Source organism: Palaemon carinicauda, chromosome 7 (genome assembly GCF_036898095.1).
Source record: "Palaemon carinicauda isolate YSFRI2023 chromosome 7, ASM3689809v2, whole genome shotgun sequence".
In the NCBI taxonomy this organism is placed as follows: Eukaryota; Metazoa; Arthropoda; class Malacostraca; order Decapoda; family Palaemonidae; genus Palaemon; species Palaemon carinicauda.
Window position 1 is genome coordinate 110,058,107 of NC_090731.1, and position 22,535 is coordinate 110,080,641.

Below are 22,535 nucleotides of genomic sequence, written 5' to 3' on the forward strand. Positions count from 1 at the left end.
CAGCACAGCTGATAGGTGATCTACAAGTAAACACCAACACACCACAGGCCGGGCAAGCCGGGGCCGCACCGGCAAAGGCAATTGTCGAAAGCATAGACACACATATGCAATTGCTTTCAAGACTACCGCCACCAAGGTAAAGACCTCAAAATTCACATCATACCATCTCATCCCCTCATTGTAAGGCCCTATTCATATCATCCCCTGTCTTTTCTAAACTTAACCTACTACTAAAATTTCTCCGCAGGGACCCTAGGGAGTAAAGGGTTGGACAACCCCACCTGCCTCCTTTCCCTTACCATTCAAAGCCTTACACACCCAACTTTCAAACTACTACTATCCGCGAAATGATGGCCCTCTACTACTACCACCATCATCCTCACCCTACTTTCTCTACCACTGAAAACTTTTCAAATTTTCCTTTAATATGATAACCTACCTTATATTTTTCCACAGGTTACCTACCGACCGACCAAGGGAATGGCCCGTGCCAACGAGAACTGTTGGCTATAATCCACAACAACATGTATTAGGACGTAACATTTGGTGTATCCTTTAACAAACAAAGGCACCTGTGCAACCAAACATTTTAGCAACAAAGTTCTACCCTGTAGGAAAACTCAGGTCTTATCTTACTTGTTGGGATCATTGGGATATATTGCATGTTTTTTGTATGTACTGTGAGCTTTTAGAGCTATAATTTTGATCTGTTCATTTTTAACCATTTTATTTTTCCTAAGGGGACCAGCCGGCTAATGCCGTTTTTTAAGGACAGGACTTTGACATTCATACCAATTGATAAAGTGACTTAAGACATCTCCAAACTGCATAGGATTTTTCCCTTTGACCTTTGATTTTTTGACACCAGTGTGATTTATCCTGAAAATAAGTTTTTTAAATTCTATCTCCTCCCTTAATAATTGATATTAAGACTCGGGATTACTACCCTCTATAGACCTGATGTAGACCTCCAGTCAAATGAAGAGTTTTTTTTTCTAAAAGTAATTTTTTTGGTAGATATGAATTTTTTCATTATAGTAAAAAAAATAAACCTTAGAAATCAGGAAAAAAATTAAGAAAAATATATGAAATAATGGGAAAAAGGGCTACATTTGATTGTTTTATAATGTCTTTCTAAGTTATATACCAAATTTCAATGCTATATCATTAAAACTTATGGAGAAGATAGAATTTGAAGGGCAATGAGTATAGTATTGAAATGCGGGCATTCAAAGTTTTTCTTTGTATTTTTACAAAGACTACTAATAAATCATGATTATTATGAATTTTATGTTTCTTTTTTGGATACTAATAAACCAAAACAAACTTATTTATCGTTATCTAATCATAAATGAAGATTCCTTTGCTCAATACCTTGCTTCTTTAGGAGAGGCGGTCGCTCCTTCATCATCTTTCTTCTTCACTAATTCCAGTAATATTACCCATATTACCCACTTCTGAACTCTTATTACAGCAAATTTTCTTCTTTGTGCTAGCGAGATGTTAAAATTGTGTGTTCCTCTTTGGCATGTTAAAATTCCTGCCAAAACCGAGAAAAACAGACGTAAAAATTAGTGAATGTCAGAGGTCAAACTCCAACTGTACTCTCTGAAGTTTGTGCTACCACTGAGGACCGACGGGTGTAATTACCATGTAATACTTTGGCTTGTGACTCATGAAATCTATACAGATGTCATTGCTCACAATTTGTTTTAAAATAAAATGTAATAATCATCAAAATTTACGATAGCAGAAGAAATACTATATTTTCTTGTAGGGATCAATGTTTTTGGTTAATTGACTTAATTGAAAGTAAGAGGAATTTTGACAAAATATTTTGTATACGCATTCTCCTTTGCCATACGAAGCTCAGTGAATTTTTTCAGGATTTTGTGTTTTCATCCTATATCCTCATACATTGGCCCACTGGCCGGGCCCTTTACCATTAATTTGGTTTTGCACTTTGGTTTGTTCCTCGTTATAGGTACTTTTTATCCTTGACCTCTTTTTTTGCCCCTCTCTGTAACCATTTGTCTGGTAACATTCTCGGTGCTGTGCATTGTGATTTAAGTTTACTTTGCTTATTTTTGTGATGTGAATTATTTCTATGTCCTCTACCATCTTACACGTTGTCTATCCATGATGCCGGACAAAGTAATTCACTTCGTTAACTCTCCACCGACGGCCAAGGAAACGCCAGTTTCTTTGGAAATTATTGCCCGTCTTCAAACACAAACACGAGAGTTTAAATTCCTTTGTGAAGATACAGACACAGCTCTGCAATTTAGTGTGTCAATAGATTTTACCTGTAAAGCCCTGAGTGTTTAGAGTACTGTGAAGTCGAGGTTTGTAGAATTCATGAGGGCCTCGTTAAGGGGACCGTAAGCTACGGTGTATGAATTTACAACTCGAAAAAATGGAAAATCAAGTTATTGTTTCTATGTCGTACATGCTCTCCAAAAGTTTCAGCCTATTATTTTTACAAATAATGAAGATATAGCTGTCTATAAATGATAACGTCATGCTAACGATGTCATCTGCCTGACTGAGTTTGACAAGAACGTCTTTTCGTGTTTATTTTTGCATATATACAGCGATATTTTCAAATAAGTTACAAAATGTCGTACATCGGGCAGAAATGGAAGGTATTGGGAGAGTGTATTCAAAGAACTATGATCATACGAGAAGGCCAGCAAGTAACTCCAAAGATGTATGGGAGGTATGATGCACGTGTGTTTGTATGTACATTGTCTTTTTACAACGACCTCGTAAACTTTTTAGCAATGCCGACGTTACCTAAGGTCAAAATAAAAATAACTAGTAATCAGAGAACAACAAAAAAAGAACCAAGAAGAGAAAAAGAGTACAAAGCTAGAACATTCCAACTAAAACTCTGGCAACAATGAGAGGCAGCTGGCAACTCATTACACCCTTACACTAAGCGTACAGGTATTAATACAACTTAGGGTTTAAATACCTCATTTAGGGAGCCTTGATGTTAGAATGAACAATAAAAGTACCACGTAAGTTTATCATAATAATGTTATTTTGATTTTTCTACGAAAAACGCGAAAATTTACATAGGAAATCTTTGGGAGCTAATAACTCAAAAGCATACTTATTCGCATGCGGGTAGCCATTTCTCGGTTATTTATTGTTCAATTTGAGAGTGAAAGATATCATTGAAAAGAATAAGAATCTCATAACTTTGTGTAATAAATTTTTTATTTTCCTTTTTGAATTTTTATTACGATTTTTTGCGTCTAGACAAGAAAAAATTAAAAAATTATAAAAAAATACAAAAAGGAAAATCCAAATTCTGTCATACAGAATAATTCGGTTTATAAAGTAAATTTTATGGTATGATTTTCAATACAATTGATGTCATATTAGTGGAGAAAAGGCTACGTATTTTTCTTTTTTTAAATCATAATTTTTGCTAATAAATCAAAATGTTTTTGATCAATTGACTTGAAATATTTGTACAAAAAAAAGGTATTATATATATTTAAAACATATATAGAAATTGTGTATTTTGAATAATTAGAAAAAATGCAAGACATTGCGGACAGTCCCCTTAAATTTAAAACTCCGTAGAGACCTCATTGCAACAATCCGATTGTCCCTTCCAGCTATACCGAACTTATTACCCTAGAATTAGATAGACTAATAGAAAAAGTCAACTTTTGTATTATAGAGCATGGAGTAGTTACCCCTCCAAATCCCCCACCAGCGCCCACAGCCGGTATATGTCTTGGTTGCGCCAGAACCCAATCCCCATTCCTTTGATGGTCGTAGGGATCGTTGCTGAGGATAAGTGAGCCTGTATTGCCAGACGGTCCATGAAAACCCCAAATACTCTGCACCGATCGATAAAAGATTTTGTTGCGTAGCCTCGAGGGAACAACGCGCAAGTGTCTTGGCAACAAGGTGTGGACGGAGAGTGTGTATGAAAAATTGATCCACGATCTCAAACATGAGTATGATTCCCCTGATCTAGATAAACAGCTTTTAGGAACTAAATTGTTCAATCTTAACCCCCTAATGATGATAGAACTGGCCTCCTCTATGTAAATGTGTTTGTGGTAGCTCAAGTCCCACTGACTACTGCCCAATTTTCATAACCCCCATATTATCTAAAGTTTTTTAACGTCTTTGGGTAAAACGTCTTAATAGGTTTGCTGAAGGTAATCATCTATTCCCTAGTTTGCAATTTGGTTTTCGTAAAAGCCTTGGAGCATGTGATGCCCTTCTTACAATCTCCAATGCTGTACAGAAATCCCTTTATTGTGGTCAGGAAATTCGTATGATTGGCCTTGATTTTAGTGCTGACTTAGACCTTGTTAATCATGAGGCCCTTTTTTCAAATTCAAACAGTTGACAGTGGGTGGGTCGTTTCTTAGTATTATTATTGATTTTTTTAAATAATAGATCTCAAAGAGTTATTGTTGATGGGCACCATAGTGAGTATAGGAAAGTGATATCCAGTGTTCCACATGGTAGTGTTCTTGGCCCATTACTTTTCATACTATATACACATGACATGTGGTTTGTCCTAGAAAACAAGCTTGTTGCATATGCAGATGATGCTACTCTATTTGCATCAATTCCATCCCCTGAATGTAGATCTGGGGTTGGCAAATCCCTTAATAGAGATTTAGCTAAAATTAGTGCATAGTGCAAATTATGGGGTATGAAGTTGAATCCTAACAAAACTCAAAGTATGATTGTAAGTAGGTGAAGGACGGTGGCTCCTCAACATCCGGATCTCAGTATTGATAATGTTTCTTTAAATTTGTATGACTTTTAAAATTTTAGGTGTGATTCTCGAGAGCAAATTGACTTTTGAGAAACACATTAGCTCTGTGTCTTCTTCAATTGCACAAAAAAATTGGCTTACTGAGAAAGTCTTACAAGATTTTCAGTGATCAATCTATTCTGAAGTGTTTTAATTCTTTCATTCTACCATGTTTTGAGTATTGTTCTCCTGTCTGGTCTTCAGCTGCTGATTCTCATCTTAATTTGTTGGACAGAAACTTACGGTCTATTAAATTTCTTATTCCTGATCTAGATATTAATCGTTGGCACCGTTGTTAAATTAGTTCATTATGCATGTTGCATAAGATTTTTTATAACTCTGACCACCCTTTATATTCAGATCTCCCTGGACAATTCTATCCTGTTCGTAATATTAGGCATGAAGTTTAATTCTAATAGCCAGACCTTCTCCATCATGAGGCTCAATACTACACAGTATTCTAGAAGTTTTATTCCACCTGTTACCAAGTTGTGGAATGATCTTCCTAATCGGGTAGTTGAATCAGTAGAGCTTCAAAAGTTCAAAGTTGGAGCAAATGTATTTATGTTGACTAGGCTGACATGAGTCTTTTTATAGTTTATATAGGACATATCTGTTTTTTACGTTGTTAATAGTTTTTTTGGGCTCAAGCCATGTCGTCCTGATGAAAGGTTCCTATAAGTAGCTTCCTAAGGGATATTTGACTACAGTGATATTCCCAGAGAATTTACCTTTAGGTCTCCAGAATTCTAACTCCTGGCGCGAATATCCTTAAAATTTCTCTTAAGGATATCGCATAAATCAGGGGACGTATATCTTGATATGACACATAGCAGTCTTCACCCCGAATAGTGTTTTCGCCTCAAGGGGGAAGAGTGGCAAAAATAAACGGGGAGCTGTTATCAAGGTTACCCTTCCTCCCATACTACTATTGAGTATCTAAATGGCGCCATATCTAAGATGGCGGTTATTCCTATTTTTGTAGCGAATTCGCTCGGTAGTGTTCCCTGTTGATCTAACGTTTTGATCGATTTTGTGAGGATTTATTATGCATTCTCCAGCTTCTTTTGCCTCTAGAAAGTTGAGTATTGATTCTTTACAGTGTATAATTTTTATCTCCTGCTTCACAGTGGAATTATAGTAATTTACTTGTGTTAAGGAGCTAGGCCTGTCACCGGAGGCACCATGGGTGCTGTCGTTCGTTATGCATGTGTTATTTAGTTGGCAGAACGACTCTCCCGGTTGTAATAGCATTAATAAATTATGAAAGCTATTTAGGCACCATTATACTAGTAAAGATATTAATTTTATGCATAATTTCCTCTTCCTTTTGTCGATCGTATACGTTAGAATTTCAGCGATTTAGGTAACTGAGATCTCGTCTTGCGCTAGGCTACCTAGCCTAGGCGCTGTAGTATACTTTCAGACATTATCCCCGATTACCCTCGTGTATCATTTTATTGATTCAGCGGGAGATAGTACATCTCCTAGAATTATATAACTCGATACTTGTCTCCAGTGGAGATTTAAGGATAATCCTTCCTTCCCTCTGAGTCCCTCTGGTCTTGCTATAGAGTAGTTCTCTCCGGCTTGCCTAGGTTAGGATTTTCTGTTTCCCACCTTTGCCGGCGAGGTCCCGGCTTTGGTTTTCGACAAAACCTCAGAGTATTCAGTCTTTCTGCCGGCGGCAGAGCTGCAGGGTGAGTAATCACTCCCCTGCCGGCTTATAGCTGCAGAAATAGGAGGCTAGGCCTCCCTAGACCGCACCTGAAGTGGTAGTATGTTGCCGCCACCTTCTTCCCTATGGTCTAGAAGACTAGACCTGTGTTGACAGACCCTAGGCTGAAGAATAGATATTCTTCTGCCACCTAGGATGGCGCCGACACGGAAACGATATTTCTTCCCTGTTGAGAGACGGTGGCAATCTTGCCGCATCCTCTTAACACCATTTCGGCAGACCCTTGGCGGAGGAATAGATATTCTTCTGCTGCCTAGGATGGCGCTGATACTGAAACATTGTTTCACTCTTGTGGGGAAGTGGCGGCAATCTTGCCGCCTTTTTTTACACTTGATACAGGACCCTTTTCCCTCCCCTTTCTGTCCTTTAGCGATGACTTAGCCATCGCAATCCTGTGGCCGTCATCCTGCAATCTCACCGCTTGCCAGCTGGGTTGCGGGGCTGGCCAGGCCCTTACATAAGCAGCTGTTTAGTCACTCAGTCTTTCCCTTATGGACACAAGGATCCGGGAAGGTTGTGCCGGCTATGACGGCTGCAGGTGGGAGACCCTTCTGCCGCTGAAAGTTCTTCAGTCCTCCCTTGGACTGCCATCCACAGTCCTGAAACCGGAAATGCCGGCAACGGATCTTGTGGCTGGATGGAAGCCTGAATGATGCATTCTCCCCTTCCATTTGAACCTTCTTTTTGGAGGAAGACAGTAAGATTATATACTTACATCCTTATTTTGTGTAAACATACATTTCAATAAGGCAGCCCTTCACTCCATGCTTTTTCTCTCTCTGTCAGCTGGTGCCGCCAGGTACTAACCTAGCCGGCATGCTGCTGGGCCGGTGCCGCCAGGTACTAGCCCCGTTGGCAACATGCCGGCTGAACTACAGTATATGTTCATACAGTGGCCAGTATATTTGCAGTATAGTATAAACTGCACATAGAAAACTGTTGTATATTTTATACAGTAGTTATTCTACAACATAATTTGTGTGTCCTTGCACAGTCTTTTGCTGAGACCAATCCTACATTAAAAGAATAGAATTCCTTCAATACTCTGATTAGAAATCAGTTTACAATTTACCCTACAACATTAAATAGTTTAGAAGGGTCAGTGGTAGTACACTTTTCTATCCCTAGAGGTTAGAACCCTTCTCTTTTGAGTTTTCCCTGATCAGGAAACTCTATAGTCTTAATATTGGAAGGGGAGGTCACAGCAATTGGCTGGTAGGGATACACAAATATGTGTCTTTTCTAATTTCTAGTCCAGCTGGTGACATGCTGGCCGGACTGCGCCGCCAGGTGCTAGCCATGCTGGCAATGCACCGGCTGAACTACAGTATATGATTATACAGTAGCCAGTATATTTGCAATATAGTATATACTGCAAAAAGAAAACTATAGTATTTATCATACAGTAGTTAATTTCTACATACCTTGTGTACCCTTGTAAAGTCTTTTGCTGAGACCAACCATATATTGAAAGAATAGAATTCCTTCAATACTCTGATTGGAAATCAGTTAATACTTACCCCCACAATATTGAATAATTAGAAGGGTCAGTGGCAGTGTACACTTTTCTATCCCTAGGGGTTAGAACCCTTCTCTTTCGAGTTGCCCTGATAAAGGAAACTCTTTATCTTTAATATTGGGGGGAGGTTACAGCAATTGGCTGGGAGGGATACACAAGTATGTGTCTTTCCCTATTTCTTTCTAGCTTACTATCCTAAGCTATAATGATTAAAATATGAATAATTGCATATCTGTTTATCATGTGAGATAAACAATCGTATACTCATTTTATTTTCCTTTCTTTACAGGAGGAACCCCAGATGAAATGCGATGCGATCTTCTGCAATCATAGGAGTAAGTACTTCTATGGTCATAAAGCATGCAGGTCTCATGCCCCCTGTACCATTATTATCAAATCCCTGCAATATTGGGACCCCCAAGTCTGCAATATCTGCCGGACCTTGGTGACCGAAGGTTTTGACGACCCCAAGTCAATGGAGTCTAGGGATGCGGCATGTAAAACTCTGCGCAAGTGGGTAAGAGGGTTCCAGAAGAACTCTCCGGGACCATACCTACCTAAAAATAGGATGCGTAGCTTACTGTTCCCGAAAGTGGGTAGTGAAATGGTTGTGCCCCAAGCACGACTCGCACCTCCCTGCATCCAGATTGCCATCGAGACGGATGCCAGGGAGGCGTTGCAAAATATGGACATCCACCAGAAGGTAAGGATGTCGGAAGTGTCTATGGACACTGAAAAGGATCTATTAAAGGATCATCCCATGGAAGAGTCTACTCTACCTCTGGAAGAAGATGATGATGTCAAGTCGGAATTTCTTCCGTCTGTGCTGGCACCGGAGCTGTTACCCTCGACGTCTTCACCTTCTTCCCCTCCATTGGACAACATGAGCCAAGCACTGGCCCATCTTACGGATTTAATGAAGAACATTAAAAAACGAGGCTAAACAAGGGAAGCGAAATTCAAGAGAGAGAGTTCTGTAAAGCTCCACTTATCGCCTCCCGAGGGTCATTCAAGTGACCCAGAGGCCAAGACCTCCCGACCTGCTCCAAAACCAATCCCTGGAGGTATGCGGAGCTTATGCCGATTTTGAACAGCAAACTCTACATCTCAGAGAAGATGGGAGCTGTCCCTGAATGCTTCATTCGACTGAAGCACGAACCAATGTCAAAAGAGGAGTCAGAACCGAAAGAGGTCATGGTTTTCGACCACGATAAGGCACAGGCTCTTTTGTCAAGTAGCCTGAGAAAGGCGGGCTATTCGGTGTCGAAAGTGTCCGCCTTGAGCAAGAAACACCCTACCTTTCTTGCTCCTGCTTCAATAGCATTCCCCTTTACGTGGAAGGCATTTAAATCTGTTGCCAAGGCAGTGGAGGCAGGTAAACCATGCCCTGCACTTGAGGAGTGCAGGCCTCTGTCGCTACCCTTGGCCATGCAGGAGAAGGAATGAAAGGAAGTCCACCTAACCTTCTCAGTAGGGAAACTGGACGCGGACATCGATGGACGACAGTTTAGCGAGAATCACCCTAAACTTTCTGACTTTCTCTTGTGCAAGGAACAAGAGATAAAGGAGAGACTTGCGGCCTCTTTATCCCTACAAAACCGCATAGAGATGTGTGCAGGCCAACGAAGTACCCCAGACATGCTCATGGTCCTGGCCAAAATGTATATGGCCACCTTAGTAAAGGACCTGTATGCTTTCATGAATGCTAGGAGAGCCTGTAGAAAGTTTGTGTTTGCTGCTGCAACAGTGAAACATAAACCCAGGAAGCTGACATCTTCTAACATCTTGGGTAAAGACCTCTTTCCGAATGAAGTAGTCAAAGAGGTAGTCGAGAAAGCCATCACGGAGAATAGGAATATTCTCCAGAAGTGGGGCCTCTCTTCAAAGAGGGAGTCTTCCCCGGATGTGGGTCCCCAACCTAAAAGGAAGACGAAGAAGTCTAGACTTTTCCCTCGGCCTGCTCTACAACATCCCTCAGTTACTATGACCGCGGTGCACCAAGTAGGCAGTCGAGGAGGTAAACCCTCCGATAAATTGAAGCAAGGAGACGCTTCCGGTAGGAGGGAGGCTCCAACAATTTCAGGATCATTGGACCTTCGATCCTTGGGCCCACGGCCTAATCAAGATTGGACTAGGATGGAAACTGGACAAGTCTCCACCATCATTTCCTCAACTCTTCCAACACTCCAACCCCGTATTAGAAGAATATACCCTATAGCTCTTGAGCATACAGGTTATAAGGAAAGCAAAGTCCATCAAATTCCAGGGAAGGCTGTTTTGTGTTCCCAGGAAGGACTCAAGAAAACTCAGAGTCATTCTGAACTGGTTGCCACTCAACAAGTTCATAAGAAACAGCAAGTTCAGGATGTTAATCCTTCTACACATAAGGACCCTATTACAAAAAGGGGCGTTCAAAATCTCGATAGACCTGACAGATGCCTCTTGACACCTTCTAGTCAGTCGGCCCCTCTCCTCCTACCTAGGATTCAAGTTACAGAAGATGAAGTATGTTCTAAGAGCCATACTCTTCGGACTAAACATAGTCTCAAGTATCTTCATGAAACTGGCAGATGCAGTCGTGTAACAACTACGCCTAGAAACTGTTCAGGTAGCAGAGTACCTGGACGACTGGCTGGTGCAGGCAGCATCCGAAACAGCTGGTCTGCAAGCATCCAAAGAAGTAACCAAGTTCCTGGAACATCTGGGATGCAAAATCAACTTCAAGAAGTCTCGACTATCTCCAGCTCAAGGGTTTCAATGACTGGAAAATCATTGGAACCTGAGGTCACATTGTCTCTCCATTCTCTCAAGGGAGAGGAAGGAGATTGCAGGGTCTGTCAAGAGACTACTGTAATCCGACAGGATTTCAAGACGCCAACAGGAAAGAGTATTGGGCTCTCTCCAGTTTGCAGCAGTAACAGACCCAGTGCTAAAAGCACAGCTGAAAGATGCGTCAGGAGTCTGGAGAACATATGCATCAAACGCTCGAAGAGATCTAAAAAGACCGATATCGGCCTTATTTCGATCACTTCTCAACCCATGGTCGAAGGCCAAGAGCCTACGGAGGACCGTGTCCTTGCAACCACCTCTGCCGTCGATGACCATCCACATGGATGCCTTGACGGAAGAATGGGGAGTTCACTCCCATCAAAGGAAAGTCCAAGGAACTTGGTCATCTCTGTTCAAGGCCTTTCTCATCAACATTTTGGAAGCCATGGCAGTCCTTTTGACGTTGGGAAAACTCTCCCCTAGCAGACCAGCCCTCATCAGGCTGATCTTGGACAGCGAAGTGATAGTGAGATGTCTGAACCGACAAGGCTCGAGATCGTCCCATATAATCCAGGTGATATTAGCCATCCTTCGTCTAGAGAGATGGCACCTATTAGCACTTCACTTACAAAGGATCCGTAATGTGACAGCGGATGCTCTACTCAGGCTCAAGCCGATAGAGTCAGAATGGTCCACAGACGCAGACTCATTCTCTTCCATCTTGGAACAAGTCCCAGAACTGCAAATCGACCTCTTCGTGATGAGCGTCATCAAGAAACTACCTCAATATGTAGCCCCATACGAGGAGCCTCTAGAGGAGATAACAGACGCCATGTCCCTAGTTTGGAACAAATGAACCCGGAATTTCCTGTTCCTCCCATCCCATCTCCTGCTGAACGCCCTCAACATGCTGAGATCCTTTCAAGGAACGGCAGCTCTAGTGGCTCCCAAGTGACCCAAGAGCAACTGGTTCCCTCTACTGATGGAACTGAGGTTGAGGCTGGTCCTTGTACTGAACCCAGCTCTATCTCAATGGGTTCTGAAGTCGACTGTCTTCCCTTCATCACAGAGATCCCCAAACCTTCATTTCATGATTTTCTCACCCTAGTAGTTAAGAAAATATTTGGGATCTCAAACGGCAGTATAGCCTTCCTAGAAGAATACAAGTTTAAGTCAGCCAGAAGACAATATGAATCGTCTTGGAAAAAAGTGGGTTGCATTTGTTAAAGCAAAAGAACCAAAAGAAATTTCAATAGACTTCTGTCTGTCCTTCTTTATCCACCTTCATAATCAAGGTCTGGCTGCCAACACGATAACTACGTGTAAGTCAGCCCTGACTAGACCTCTTCTATATGCCTTTCAAGTGGATCTGACGAACAAAATCTTTAACAAGATCCCAAAGGCATGCGCTAGACTTAGGCCTGCAGCTTCTCCAAAACCCATTTCATGGTCTTTGGACAAGGTCCTACATTATGCTTCATCTGTGAACAATGATGATTGTTCTCTGAAGGATCTAACCCAGATGGTTATTTTCCTGTTCACTATAGCCTCAGGGGCTAGAGTTAGTGAAATAGTAGCCCTATCAAGAAATGAGGGCCACATTCACTTCACAGAAGTGGGAGAACTGAATCTCTTTCCTGATCCAGCTTTTCTCGCCAAGAACGAGCTACCCACTAAAAGATGGGGTCCCTGGAGAATCTGCCTTCTGAAGGAAGATGTCTCTCTATGTCCAGTAGAGTGTCTAAAGGTCTATGTTCGTAGAACTTCAGACTTCAGGGGAGGACAGCTCTTCAAAGGAGAAACTTCAGGATCAAACTTATCCCTAAAACAACTGAGGGTGAAGCTCACCTACTTCATTCGCAGAGTGGATCCTGACAGTACACCCGCAGGTCATGATCCGAGAAAAATTGCTTCATCACTGAACTTTTTTCAGTATATGGACTTTGAGCGTCTTCACTCATATACTGGATGGAAATCATCCAGAGTGTTCTACAAACACTACGCAAAGCAAGTCCACAAACTGAAGCATTATGTGGTGGCGGCAGGTAGTGTATTAAAACCTGTCGTCTAGTGCTGCGATGAACAGTTAATTGATTGGGACTATCAATTAGGGTGAAAAGGTGTTGACACTTCCAGTGCGATACCTTTTATGTGGGTGTCACCACTAAGACTGTTCAAAATCTCAGGTATGGAATTATACAGATAACACTTTTGCCGTGTGTACATAGTACACAGTGTTGATAGTATACATTTACAAAAATTATATTGGGAAAATTTATCAAAATTTTCAATTTTAGAGTGGCACTCATCATTTCTTCCCTTTCAGGGAGGATAATATTTTCTGTATACGTTGCACGTATAATTCCCTTAACACGTTATATTCGTTACACTCATTATTCCATTTGGTTATTTATTCGAAATAAATGTCTATTAGATTGTAATTGCGTCCTATTTCGCCCTGCAATTAGCACATTAAAAATGCCAGAGTTCTCTTATTTATTTAAGTAAACCTCATATTATTGTATGCTTACAAACAATGGATATAGTTGACACTTAATTGTTCCGACAATATATACAAACCGTGAGACCCTTTGTATATCTAGTGGATACTTATGTTTGTTCATAAAATATATGCTAACCTTGAGGCCCCTTTTCTACCGTCTAGTATGACTCTTCCCTACATGGGGCAGGAAACACTAACATTGTCTATGATTAGTGGTAATGACGGATAACGGTAACGTCATTTGTCTCAATGGTCCGGATGACCATAGAAAAATTGTCCCAAGGTTAAGGCACCTATGAAAATCCACAGATACAGTACTCTCTAGTAATTCTCTGGTAAGCTTCCATCAGGACGACATGCCTTGAGCCCAAAAAACGGATTTTGAGTGAAGTGAAAAATCTATTTTTGGGTGAGATAGCCATGTCGTCCTGATGGACCCACCCTCCTTTTCTATAGAAAAGGCCTTGACAGGATCCCTCCCGAAACTACTATATCTAGCACCATGCTCAATGCTACAAGGAATAACCGCCATCTTGGATATGGCGCCATCTAGATACTCAATAGTAGTATGGGAGGAAGGGTAACCTTGATAACGACTCCTCTTCTATTTTTGCCCCTCTTCCCCCTCGAGGCGAAAACGCTATTCAGGGTGAAGATTGCTATGTGTCATATCAAGATATACGTCCCCTGATTTATGCGATATCCTTAAGAGAAATTTTAAGGATATTCGCGCCAGGAGTTAGAATTCTGGAGACCTAAAAGTAAATTCTCTGGGAATATCACTGTAGTCAAATATCCCTTAGGAAGCTACTTATAGGAACCTACCATCAGGATGACATGGCTATCTCACCCAAAAATAGATTTTTCGCTTCGCTCAAAATCCGTTATATAGGACATATCTCTTTTGCCGTTGTTACTGTTTTTAGTATGATTTATTGTTAATTTATTCTCATCATTTATTTATTTCCTTATTTCCTTTCCTCACTGGGCTATTTTTCCCTATTGCAGCCCTTGGGCTTATAGCATCTTGCTTTTTCAACTAGGCTTGTAGCTTGGCTAGTAATAATAATAATTTCCTCATGGAATGGGACAACATGACAAACAATGATGAACAGAATCTTCCTTGCCGGATGAACTGTTAGAGCAGGTTTTAACTAGTAAACTCAGTACCCTCCACTTAGAAATAGTGGATCAACGTTACTATCGTGAAAGAGTAACCTTGGTCGAATTGAAAACTGGTCTGTTTGATCATGTCCGTATGAAGGAAAAGACCAAACTTCTGACTGGCCATGCCCCCAAATGTAATCTCATTGATAAACCCAATCAAGCCATCTGTAACGTTAATTCCAAGCCTCACGGTAAAACCTATGATAATTCATCTAACTTTGGTAAGCCCTGGTCCCCCAAAGTGAACAATCACGCCCCAAACCTAAATTCAGAGTTAATAATTTGGTCGTTGGGTCGATGAACGTGCCAACAAGTCCTAGTCCTGCAAATGAACAGCCTAATGCTGCCAACAGTAATGGAGTCTCTAGAGGTAAATGCATTTTTTGTAGCAATAGTGATAATGAGCAATTCAAATGCCCTCACTTCCCAGATTTAATAAGTAGGGTATCAAAGTTGAGCAAAATATATTGTTGCACAAAATGTTTTTCTGCTCAACACCCTGCCGGTAGGTGCGACGCCAATATTGCGTGTCTGAGCTGTTAGCTACATCATGAACTGCCTGTTAGCCAAGGTATCCTTGCGGTGTCCCACCAGTCCATCCAAACCCATTAAAGGACCTGCTAAAAACCCCACTAACTTGTGACCTCTTAACCCTTCCACTAACAGTAACTCCATTGTAAATCACAGTCAAATTGCTTGTATCAGTAACAACCCCACAATTACATAACCAACTTTCAGTGCCGAATGGGTCTCCGGTAAATCTAAACACTCCACAAGAGTTTTTTCTAGATTTTGGTGTGCAACATACTTTTGTGCACTCAAGTGTTGTTAACTTATCAAATCTTGAAGCTGCTGGACAGATAGTACCAATAATATTGATGGTGTAAAAATATTTAGCACTCCTGCTGGTTACGTGATATGGGGACCATTACCTGATTGGTCGCGTCTGGACATGGGTCCTAAAGGAGTTAACACACTCTCCATTTCCTTTAACCACATTAATGTTGACATTCCTGGAACAATAACCTCCATTATTGAAAACCTTTGGAAATTGACACCATTGGTATTAATAAAGAACCTTTCAGCCATCTTGAAGAGAAAGCAGTTGATCTCATCAAAAGAACAACTCAATACAAAAAGGGAAAGTATATCATTCAGTTACCATTCATGAGCGATAAACGTCCCTCCTCAAACTACGCCAGAGCCTTTGCCCAACTCATTTCAGTTAAGAAATCCAAGAACCCCAAATTGTTTGCCAATTACTGGAAGATTCTGAAGGAATATCTTGAAGAAGGTTTTATCAAACCTCTCTCCTTGGACACCCCTGTTGATGGACAAGTACACTATTTACCCCATCATCCTTTAATTAAGAATTCAACCACCACCCTTATGTTAATTGTTTTCAACACTTCATCTAAGTCGAACCCAAAGTCTCTTTCTTTGGAGGATTCTGAGTACACAGGGCCCAATCTTGCTTTCAAGATTCACTCGATGATTTTGATGTTCCGAAAGAAGCCCTTTGGTTTAACTGCGGATATTTCCAAGGCATCCCTTCACATAGAGATCGGCCCGGAGCAGAGAGATTTCTGTCGCTTCTTTTTCTTTGAGGATCCCGAAATGACAAAAGTTGTTTCATATAGATTTAAAGTTTTTTTTTTTTTGGTGACATATTGAGCCCCTACTTCCTTAATCAAATTATCTAACATCATTAGGACAGCCATTCCAATAGGTTGGCATCGACGCTCAAAACCGGTTTCTACATTGATAACTTTCAACGCTGTCATGTCAACGCCAAAGACATCCTGAATGAAAAGCCTATCATCAAGGCATTTATGTTAAAGGCTAACCTAATGTTAGCCAAATGGACAACTTATACCCCACTTAAGGACAATTTCACAGAGAATAGTGTACATGATTACCTTGGTCTTGAATGAGATGCTGTCAATGACACCTTGAATGTTAAATTACCTCCTGAATTAGAGATGAAAAGCCATTCCCACATCAACACTCACAGAAAATTCATGTCCTCGTTTTCTTCCATCTACGACCCTATTGGTCTTATTTCTCCTTTCACAATATTAGGTAAGCTCTTCATACAAAAACTCTGGATGGCTGACAAGGGCTGGAACACCCCTATAGACCCTAATCAAGTTCAAGAACTAGATGATATTCTTTAAAAAGTACAGAGGTTTTGAACAAATTCAGAGGGCCGGCCGGAATGCCAATATATGGGGGTATAGGGAGAAAAACACAAAATCCTGAAAATATTCACAGAGCTTCATATGGCAATGGAGGATGCGTATATGAAATATTATGTCAAAATTTCTCTTTCATAGTTACAGGGTAATTAGTAAAAGTAACTCAATAAACCATAAATATTATTCCCTACAAGAAAATGCAGTATTTCTTCTGTTATCGGATATTTTGATAATTATTACATTTTAATGTAAAAGAAATTGTGAACAATGGCATCTGTATAACTTCCACGAGTCCCAGAAGATGTTTTCACCCTTCAGTCCTACCACAAACCTCAGAGAGAATACATGCCTGAGTTTGACCTCTGACATTCACTCATTTTTACTTTTGTTTTTCTTGTTTTCGGCAAGAATTTTATCATTTCAAAGAGGAAAAGACAATTTCAACAACTTGCTAACATAAGGAAGAAGAAAATTCGCTCTATTAAGAGTTCAGAAGAGGGTAATATCGGTAGTGCAGAAACAGAGAGACAGAGAGAGAATAGTGTGGATGAAGAAGCGATGGCCTTGCCTGTTACACGCAAAAATAGCAAGATATTGAACAAAAGGATCTTCGTTTATAAGAAAATTATGATAAATAACTTTGATTTCGTTTATCAATATCCAAAAAGGAACATAAAATTCATAATAGTCAGGATTTATTAATATTGAACGTCCCCTGACATTAACTCATTTTTACGTTTGTTTTTTCTCGTTTTCGGCAAGAAGTTTATCATTTCAAAGGGGAAAAGACAATTTCAACATCTTGCTAACATAAGGTAGAAGAATATTCGCTCTATTAAGAGTTCAGAAGAGGGTAATATTGGTAGTGCCGAGAGAGGAAGAGAGAGAGAGAGAGAGAGAGAGAGAGAGAGAGAGAGAGTAATGTGGATAGAGGAGCGGCCGCCTTGCCTCACAGGAGCCAAAAGGAGCAAGATATTGAGCAAAAGGATCTTCATTTTCTGATTAAATCATGATATATAACTTCGTTTTCTTTTATTAATACCCCAAAAAGAACATAAAACTCACAATAATCATTATTTATTAATATTGTCTTTGTAAAAATACAAAGAAAAACTTTGAACGCTAGTATCTGAAAACTATACTCATTGACCTTCAAATTCAATAGTCTCCCTTAGTTTTAAAGATATAGCATTGAAATTTGGAATATAACTTAGAAATACATTATAAAACAATGAAATTAAGCCCTTTTTTTCAATTTTTTTTATATTTTTTCCTAATTTTTTCCCCGATTTTTAGGGTTTATTTTTAATATAATGAAAAAATTCATATCTAGAAAAAAAAATTACTTTTAGAAAAAAAAATCTTTATATTATTGGAGGTTAATATCAGATCTATATAGGGTAGTAATCCCATTTCTTAGTAATCGTTATCAAGGGATGAGATAGAATTTGAAAAACAATAATTTTCAGGAAATTGCCCTGGCGTTGCAAAACCAAAGGTCCTGTCCTTAAAAATTGGCATTAGCCAGCCAGCCCCCTTAAAGTCCCTTAATGCACATGATGGCAGTCAACTTTCATTGCACATTCTTGCAGATGCATCCAAACTCACCTTCGGCATAGCTACTTACGCAGTAACCCAGGAAAACAATTCTCACATCCTTACAGCTAAAGCCGAGTCACCCCTAAACGCATTTTGAAAGTAGTTGAGAGTTTAACAATTCCTAAGCTTGAGTTAACTGCACTCTTACTTGGCTGTTGTTTAGCCAAACACTTGTTACAACTATGTCCTAGCATGTACGATTCAGTCACTGGTCCAACGCTTCAACTGCCCTCCAATGGGTCCATAATTTTAAAAGTAGTTCCCCTTGCATCCTTAATTGCCTGGAGAAAATAGTCAACATTAAAGTAACTTGTAATCTTAAACTTAAGCATGTCCCTACTAATAGTAATACCGCTGACCTGGTGTTGCATGGTGTTGCTGTTAAACATATTCTACAAGATCCTCCTTGGCTCACTAACCTTTCAGATTATCCCAATCAAGGCAGGTTCTCTATTAACCCCGAAATATGTGAGTGCCCTATTCGGCTTGCTCCTCCTGATCTATGACTGTTTGATCGTTATAGTTCCCTAGACCATGCGACCAAGTGTTACACAGCACTCCTTCATTTGATTCCCTATTGGATACAACCCTTGTCACAACGTTACCCTAATCTAACTAATAATTTCAACCTTCCACCCTTAATACTCATTTTGAACTGTTCTCAATGCCAAAGTTATCCTAACATTCTTGAACATGTGCAAGGTAAAGACGTCCGTCTTAACTCTAATGAACGCGCTTTTATCGGTCAACGTAAACCTTACCTGGATAACCAAGGTCTTCTTGAAGCTAGGTCCTGTCTCAGTAACACTCACATGGAACTAGATTACGTTGACCCCATTATGCTGGAACATCATTGCGGCATTTGGACACTCATTGTAGACATTGGCATGAACGTGTACTGCATTGCAACACCTCAACACTTCTCGTTGAATTGTGTAAACAATTTTGGGTTCTCCAAATGCATCAGCAAATTAAGAAATTCTTGCATCAATGCATCCATTGCAAGAAAGTTCAAGCATTCCCTTACCCAATGTCTCCTCTAGCCCAGTACCACCCCAATCACCTCATCTCAAGACTGCCCTTCTGAGTATTTGGATTGGATTTTGCTGGAGCTTTTAAAAGTATATAATCCACATGTAAATTTTGTTTATATTTTGCTTTTTGAACCTGCATAGCAACCAGAGACGTAACTATAGAAGTCACAACTTCACAAACAGCCACTGAGTTCGTTCAAGCGGTACACAAATTTGCCGCTCGATTTGGTATGCCACACTATATTGTCTTAGATAATGCTTCCATTTTCCCGGCTGGTCAAGCCCTCCTTACTGAGCTCATGCATCACCCAGTAATTGATGGGTTTAAATCTTCCCATAACCTAAGCTGGAAATTTAGCACTTCTTGTGCCCCTTGGCTGGGAGGTTTTTATGAAACGCTGATAAGCTTCGCCAAACTTAATTTAAGGAAAGCCATATATCACTTGTACCCTACATTTAATGAATTTGTCACTGAGGTACAAAATGAAGTTAATGACACTCCCTTAAACCCAAGTCATCTGCTTTATGGTTGAACTCTCTCACTTGCTCCTCAGGCCCTTATGACTTGCCTCAATGACCCTACATATAGGGAAGGAAATAGCCTCCCAGCTAGTTACCAAAAACTTACAAACATATTGCAAGTATTTCTAAAGAGATGGACGCAGGATTATGTCAATTCCTTCGTGAACATCACAAAAAAATAATCGTATCCACCCTATACCCCCCTAAAATTGAAAATTTATGATTGTTAATTTTGGACAAAGTTATCTGTGAAGATTATCCCATGGCCTGTATTCTTGAAACCTATCCTGGTCAAGATGGTCATATTAGATCTGTGAAGGTACGTACCGCTAACGGAATATACATGTGTACCATTAGCCGTCTTATCCCCTTGGAGATAAATGTCACAGGTCCATGTATCACAGTAATGGAACAAGGTGGTCCTGACGGGGCTCTTGCGACCCCCCAGGATCCCTATCATCCCTCAGAGGTCCTCATACCTCTCAGGAAATCAATTCCCCTGATGAAGCCATCCTACTTTCTAGACCTGATCGTATGCCCTCTCGAGGTCAACCTTGTAGGACCGCAACAGATAAAACCTGTGCCTTGTTCCAGAAAGTGCTGCAGAATAGTTAAAATGCTTCCTTCTGCCCCCCTCTCTCTCTTACTTGAAAGGGTATGGAAATTCTTTCCACGGTTTATTTTAGTTATTTTCGTTATTCCATTTTTTTTATTTTTCATCTGTTATTCCCTGAGGTTTGCCCACCACAATTTTCCTTTGTTTCCTTTGTAACCTTCATTCTTCATACCTTTCATTATTCATTCATTATACCTTTATTATTCACTCATTATACCTTTATTATTCATTTCAGCTAACATGTTCATCACTCCCTTGTACTATCATATCTTTCATACCATCACTCCTCTTTAGATAATATTGCTTCAGCTTCTTGGTCTCCAATATGTGCATTTTAGCGATGAAAAGTACTGATGGGTTAGTTTGCGTTCTGTTCACAAATGCTTATGTAATAAAGGATTTTTAAACTGATTCATTTATATTTAAGTAACTCATTAATTTGCGTAACTCATTAGTTTTAGCTTGTAATTATTTACATCTCTGCCCCTATTTATAAGACTGTTTAGGTAGGATTGTTAAGTGTAATAGCCGATGAACGCCTCTTAATCCTTTTGTATGTATTAAAAAATTCTATGCCATACTGTAAGATTTTTTGTAATTAATTTCCCTGGAGCTGCAGGAGCACTCCTTGTACTTATATAAGCACCATTCAGCACCAATGGGAAAAATAAAAAAAGATAAGAAAACCATCCCCCAGGTGGCGATGGCCAAGACCCACCAGCAGGAAAGTTCAACGGCCCACTTGTAGACGTTCCTAGTAGCAATAGGTCGTATTAGCGGAGGGACCCGCCACACTTTGAGACCAGAAGTTCCAAGGACAGTCTCTTTTTAATGACCAGTAGTTCAAGGTCCTGAATCTGGTCACGTTCAACAAGCCCAGCCTGTATCTGACTTCATGTGTCAATGGGAAACGAAACGTGCCTCCTTTCTAATTGTTAGGACTTGAGGTCCTTAAAGAAGAACCAACCATGAAGGACACAAACCGATGATGGATCAAGTCTTAAGAGTGTGAGTACTCAGTAGTGTTTCATTTGGCTATTTTACAACTCATTAGGTAATTATGTGATTTGTGCACATTAGCTATGATATCATGTCTGTAGTCGTCTGGCTTAATTTATGGGGTGTGTACGGTATTCTACAAATTATACTCAAATGGTTTCCCTCTTTTGTTTGATTTGGATTTTTGTTTAAGGGGAAGGTGTTAAATGTATCTAATTGTACTTTTATGGTATGGTCTTTATAATTTTTACTTTGATTGCAAGGCTGGTTCACCCATTTGATTGTGGAATTAACCCTTCTTTGCCATTAATGTTTTATTAACGCATTTTGTTTCATATACTATTTGTTCACTGCTGTTACAAATTTCTGTTAAGTAGCTTTGCTATTCATTCTGTTCTAGTTAGGTGAAAATTCCTGTGATACTTTGAGTAAATAAATGCCATTCTTTGGTTGAAATTATGTACTGATTTTGACTCACACCTCGTGTAGTATAAATCTGAAGTTAAGTAATGTAAGCCTAAATTGCTTGCAAAAGTTGATTATTTGTTATTATCATATAAGACAATGAGTCCGTTTGCTTTAATTGTGTGAGATCACTCATGAATATATGATGAAATTCTGGACCTTGGGGCTCTAAATGAAATATGATTAATGTGAGTTTTATGTTTGAATCAAATGTAAAGTTATCGGTGCCAATCCCTTCTTGCATTATTCTATAGTATTGCCTCCCTGTAGACTTTAGAACACTTAACTACACCCCCTAATGCATTTTGCGTCGCTGTCTCTTGTTAACTAATTTGTCCAAGCCTGCTTAATTGGGATCTACTATTCTATGCCCTGATTATCATTTGTATATTAAGGGGATATCAGGGTCAATAGTCCCAATATATCTTTGGACTTGATCGTGTGTATTGTTAGCAAACCATGTTCATTCCGGTTCTTTGTGAGACAAATAATTTAGGTTGAAAGTTAAAATAACAGATCGAGGCTGACACTATTATTACGATACGGTTACACAGTTGCAGGAGCGCTGAGGTGACTACCGAACAATTCAAAAGTTATAGGTGCATGAG

The 22,535-nt window shown here is 39.9% G+C and overlaps 1 protein-coding gene across 1 annotated transcript; it reads left to right on the forward strand.

The window, feature by feature from the left end:
- Positions 1-2,142: 2,142 nt before the first annotated feature.
- On the forward strand, positions 2,143-19,858 carry LOC137644484 (uncharacterized). Its single transcript, XM_068377458.1, has 2 exons — positions 2,143-2,308; positions 19,467-19,858. Exons 1-2 carry the CDS (start codon positions 2,143-2,145, stop codon positions 19,856-19,858), a joined length of 558 nt encoding a protein of 185 aa, XP_068233559.1.
- The last annotated feature ends 2,677 nt before the right edge of the window (positions 19,859-22,535 follow it).

What these genes read in the sequence shown, in the direction of transcription:
- LOC137644484 (XM_068377458.1), top strand. Translation starts at nt 2,143, where the DNA reads ATGCCGGACAAAGTAATTCACTTCGTTAACTCTCCACCGACGGCCAAG. An exon ending in TGTGTCAATAGATTTTACCT is followed by an intron (nt 2,309 to 19,466) that starts GTAAAGCCCTGA and finishes GAACCTGCATAG; the next exon opens with CAACCAGAGACGTAACTATA.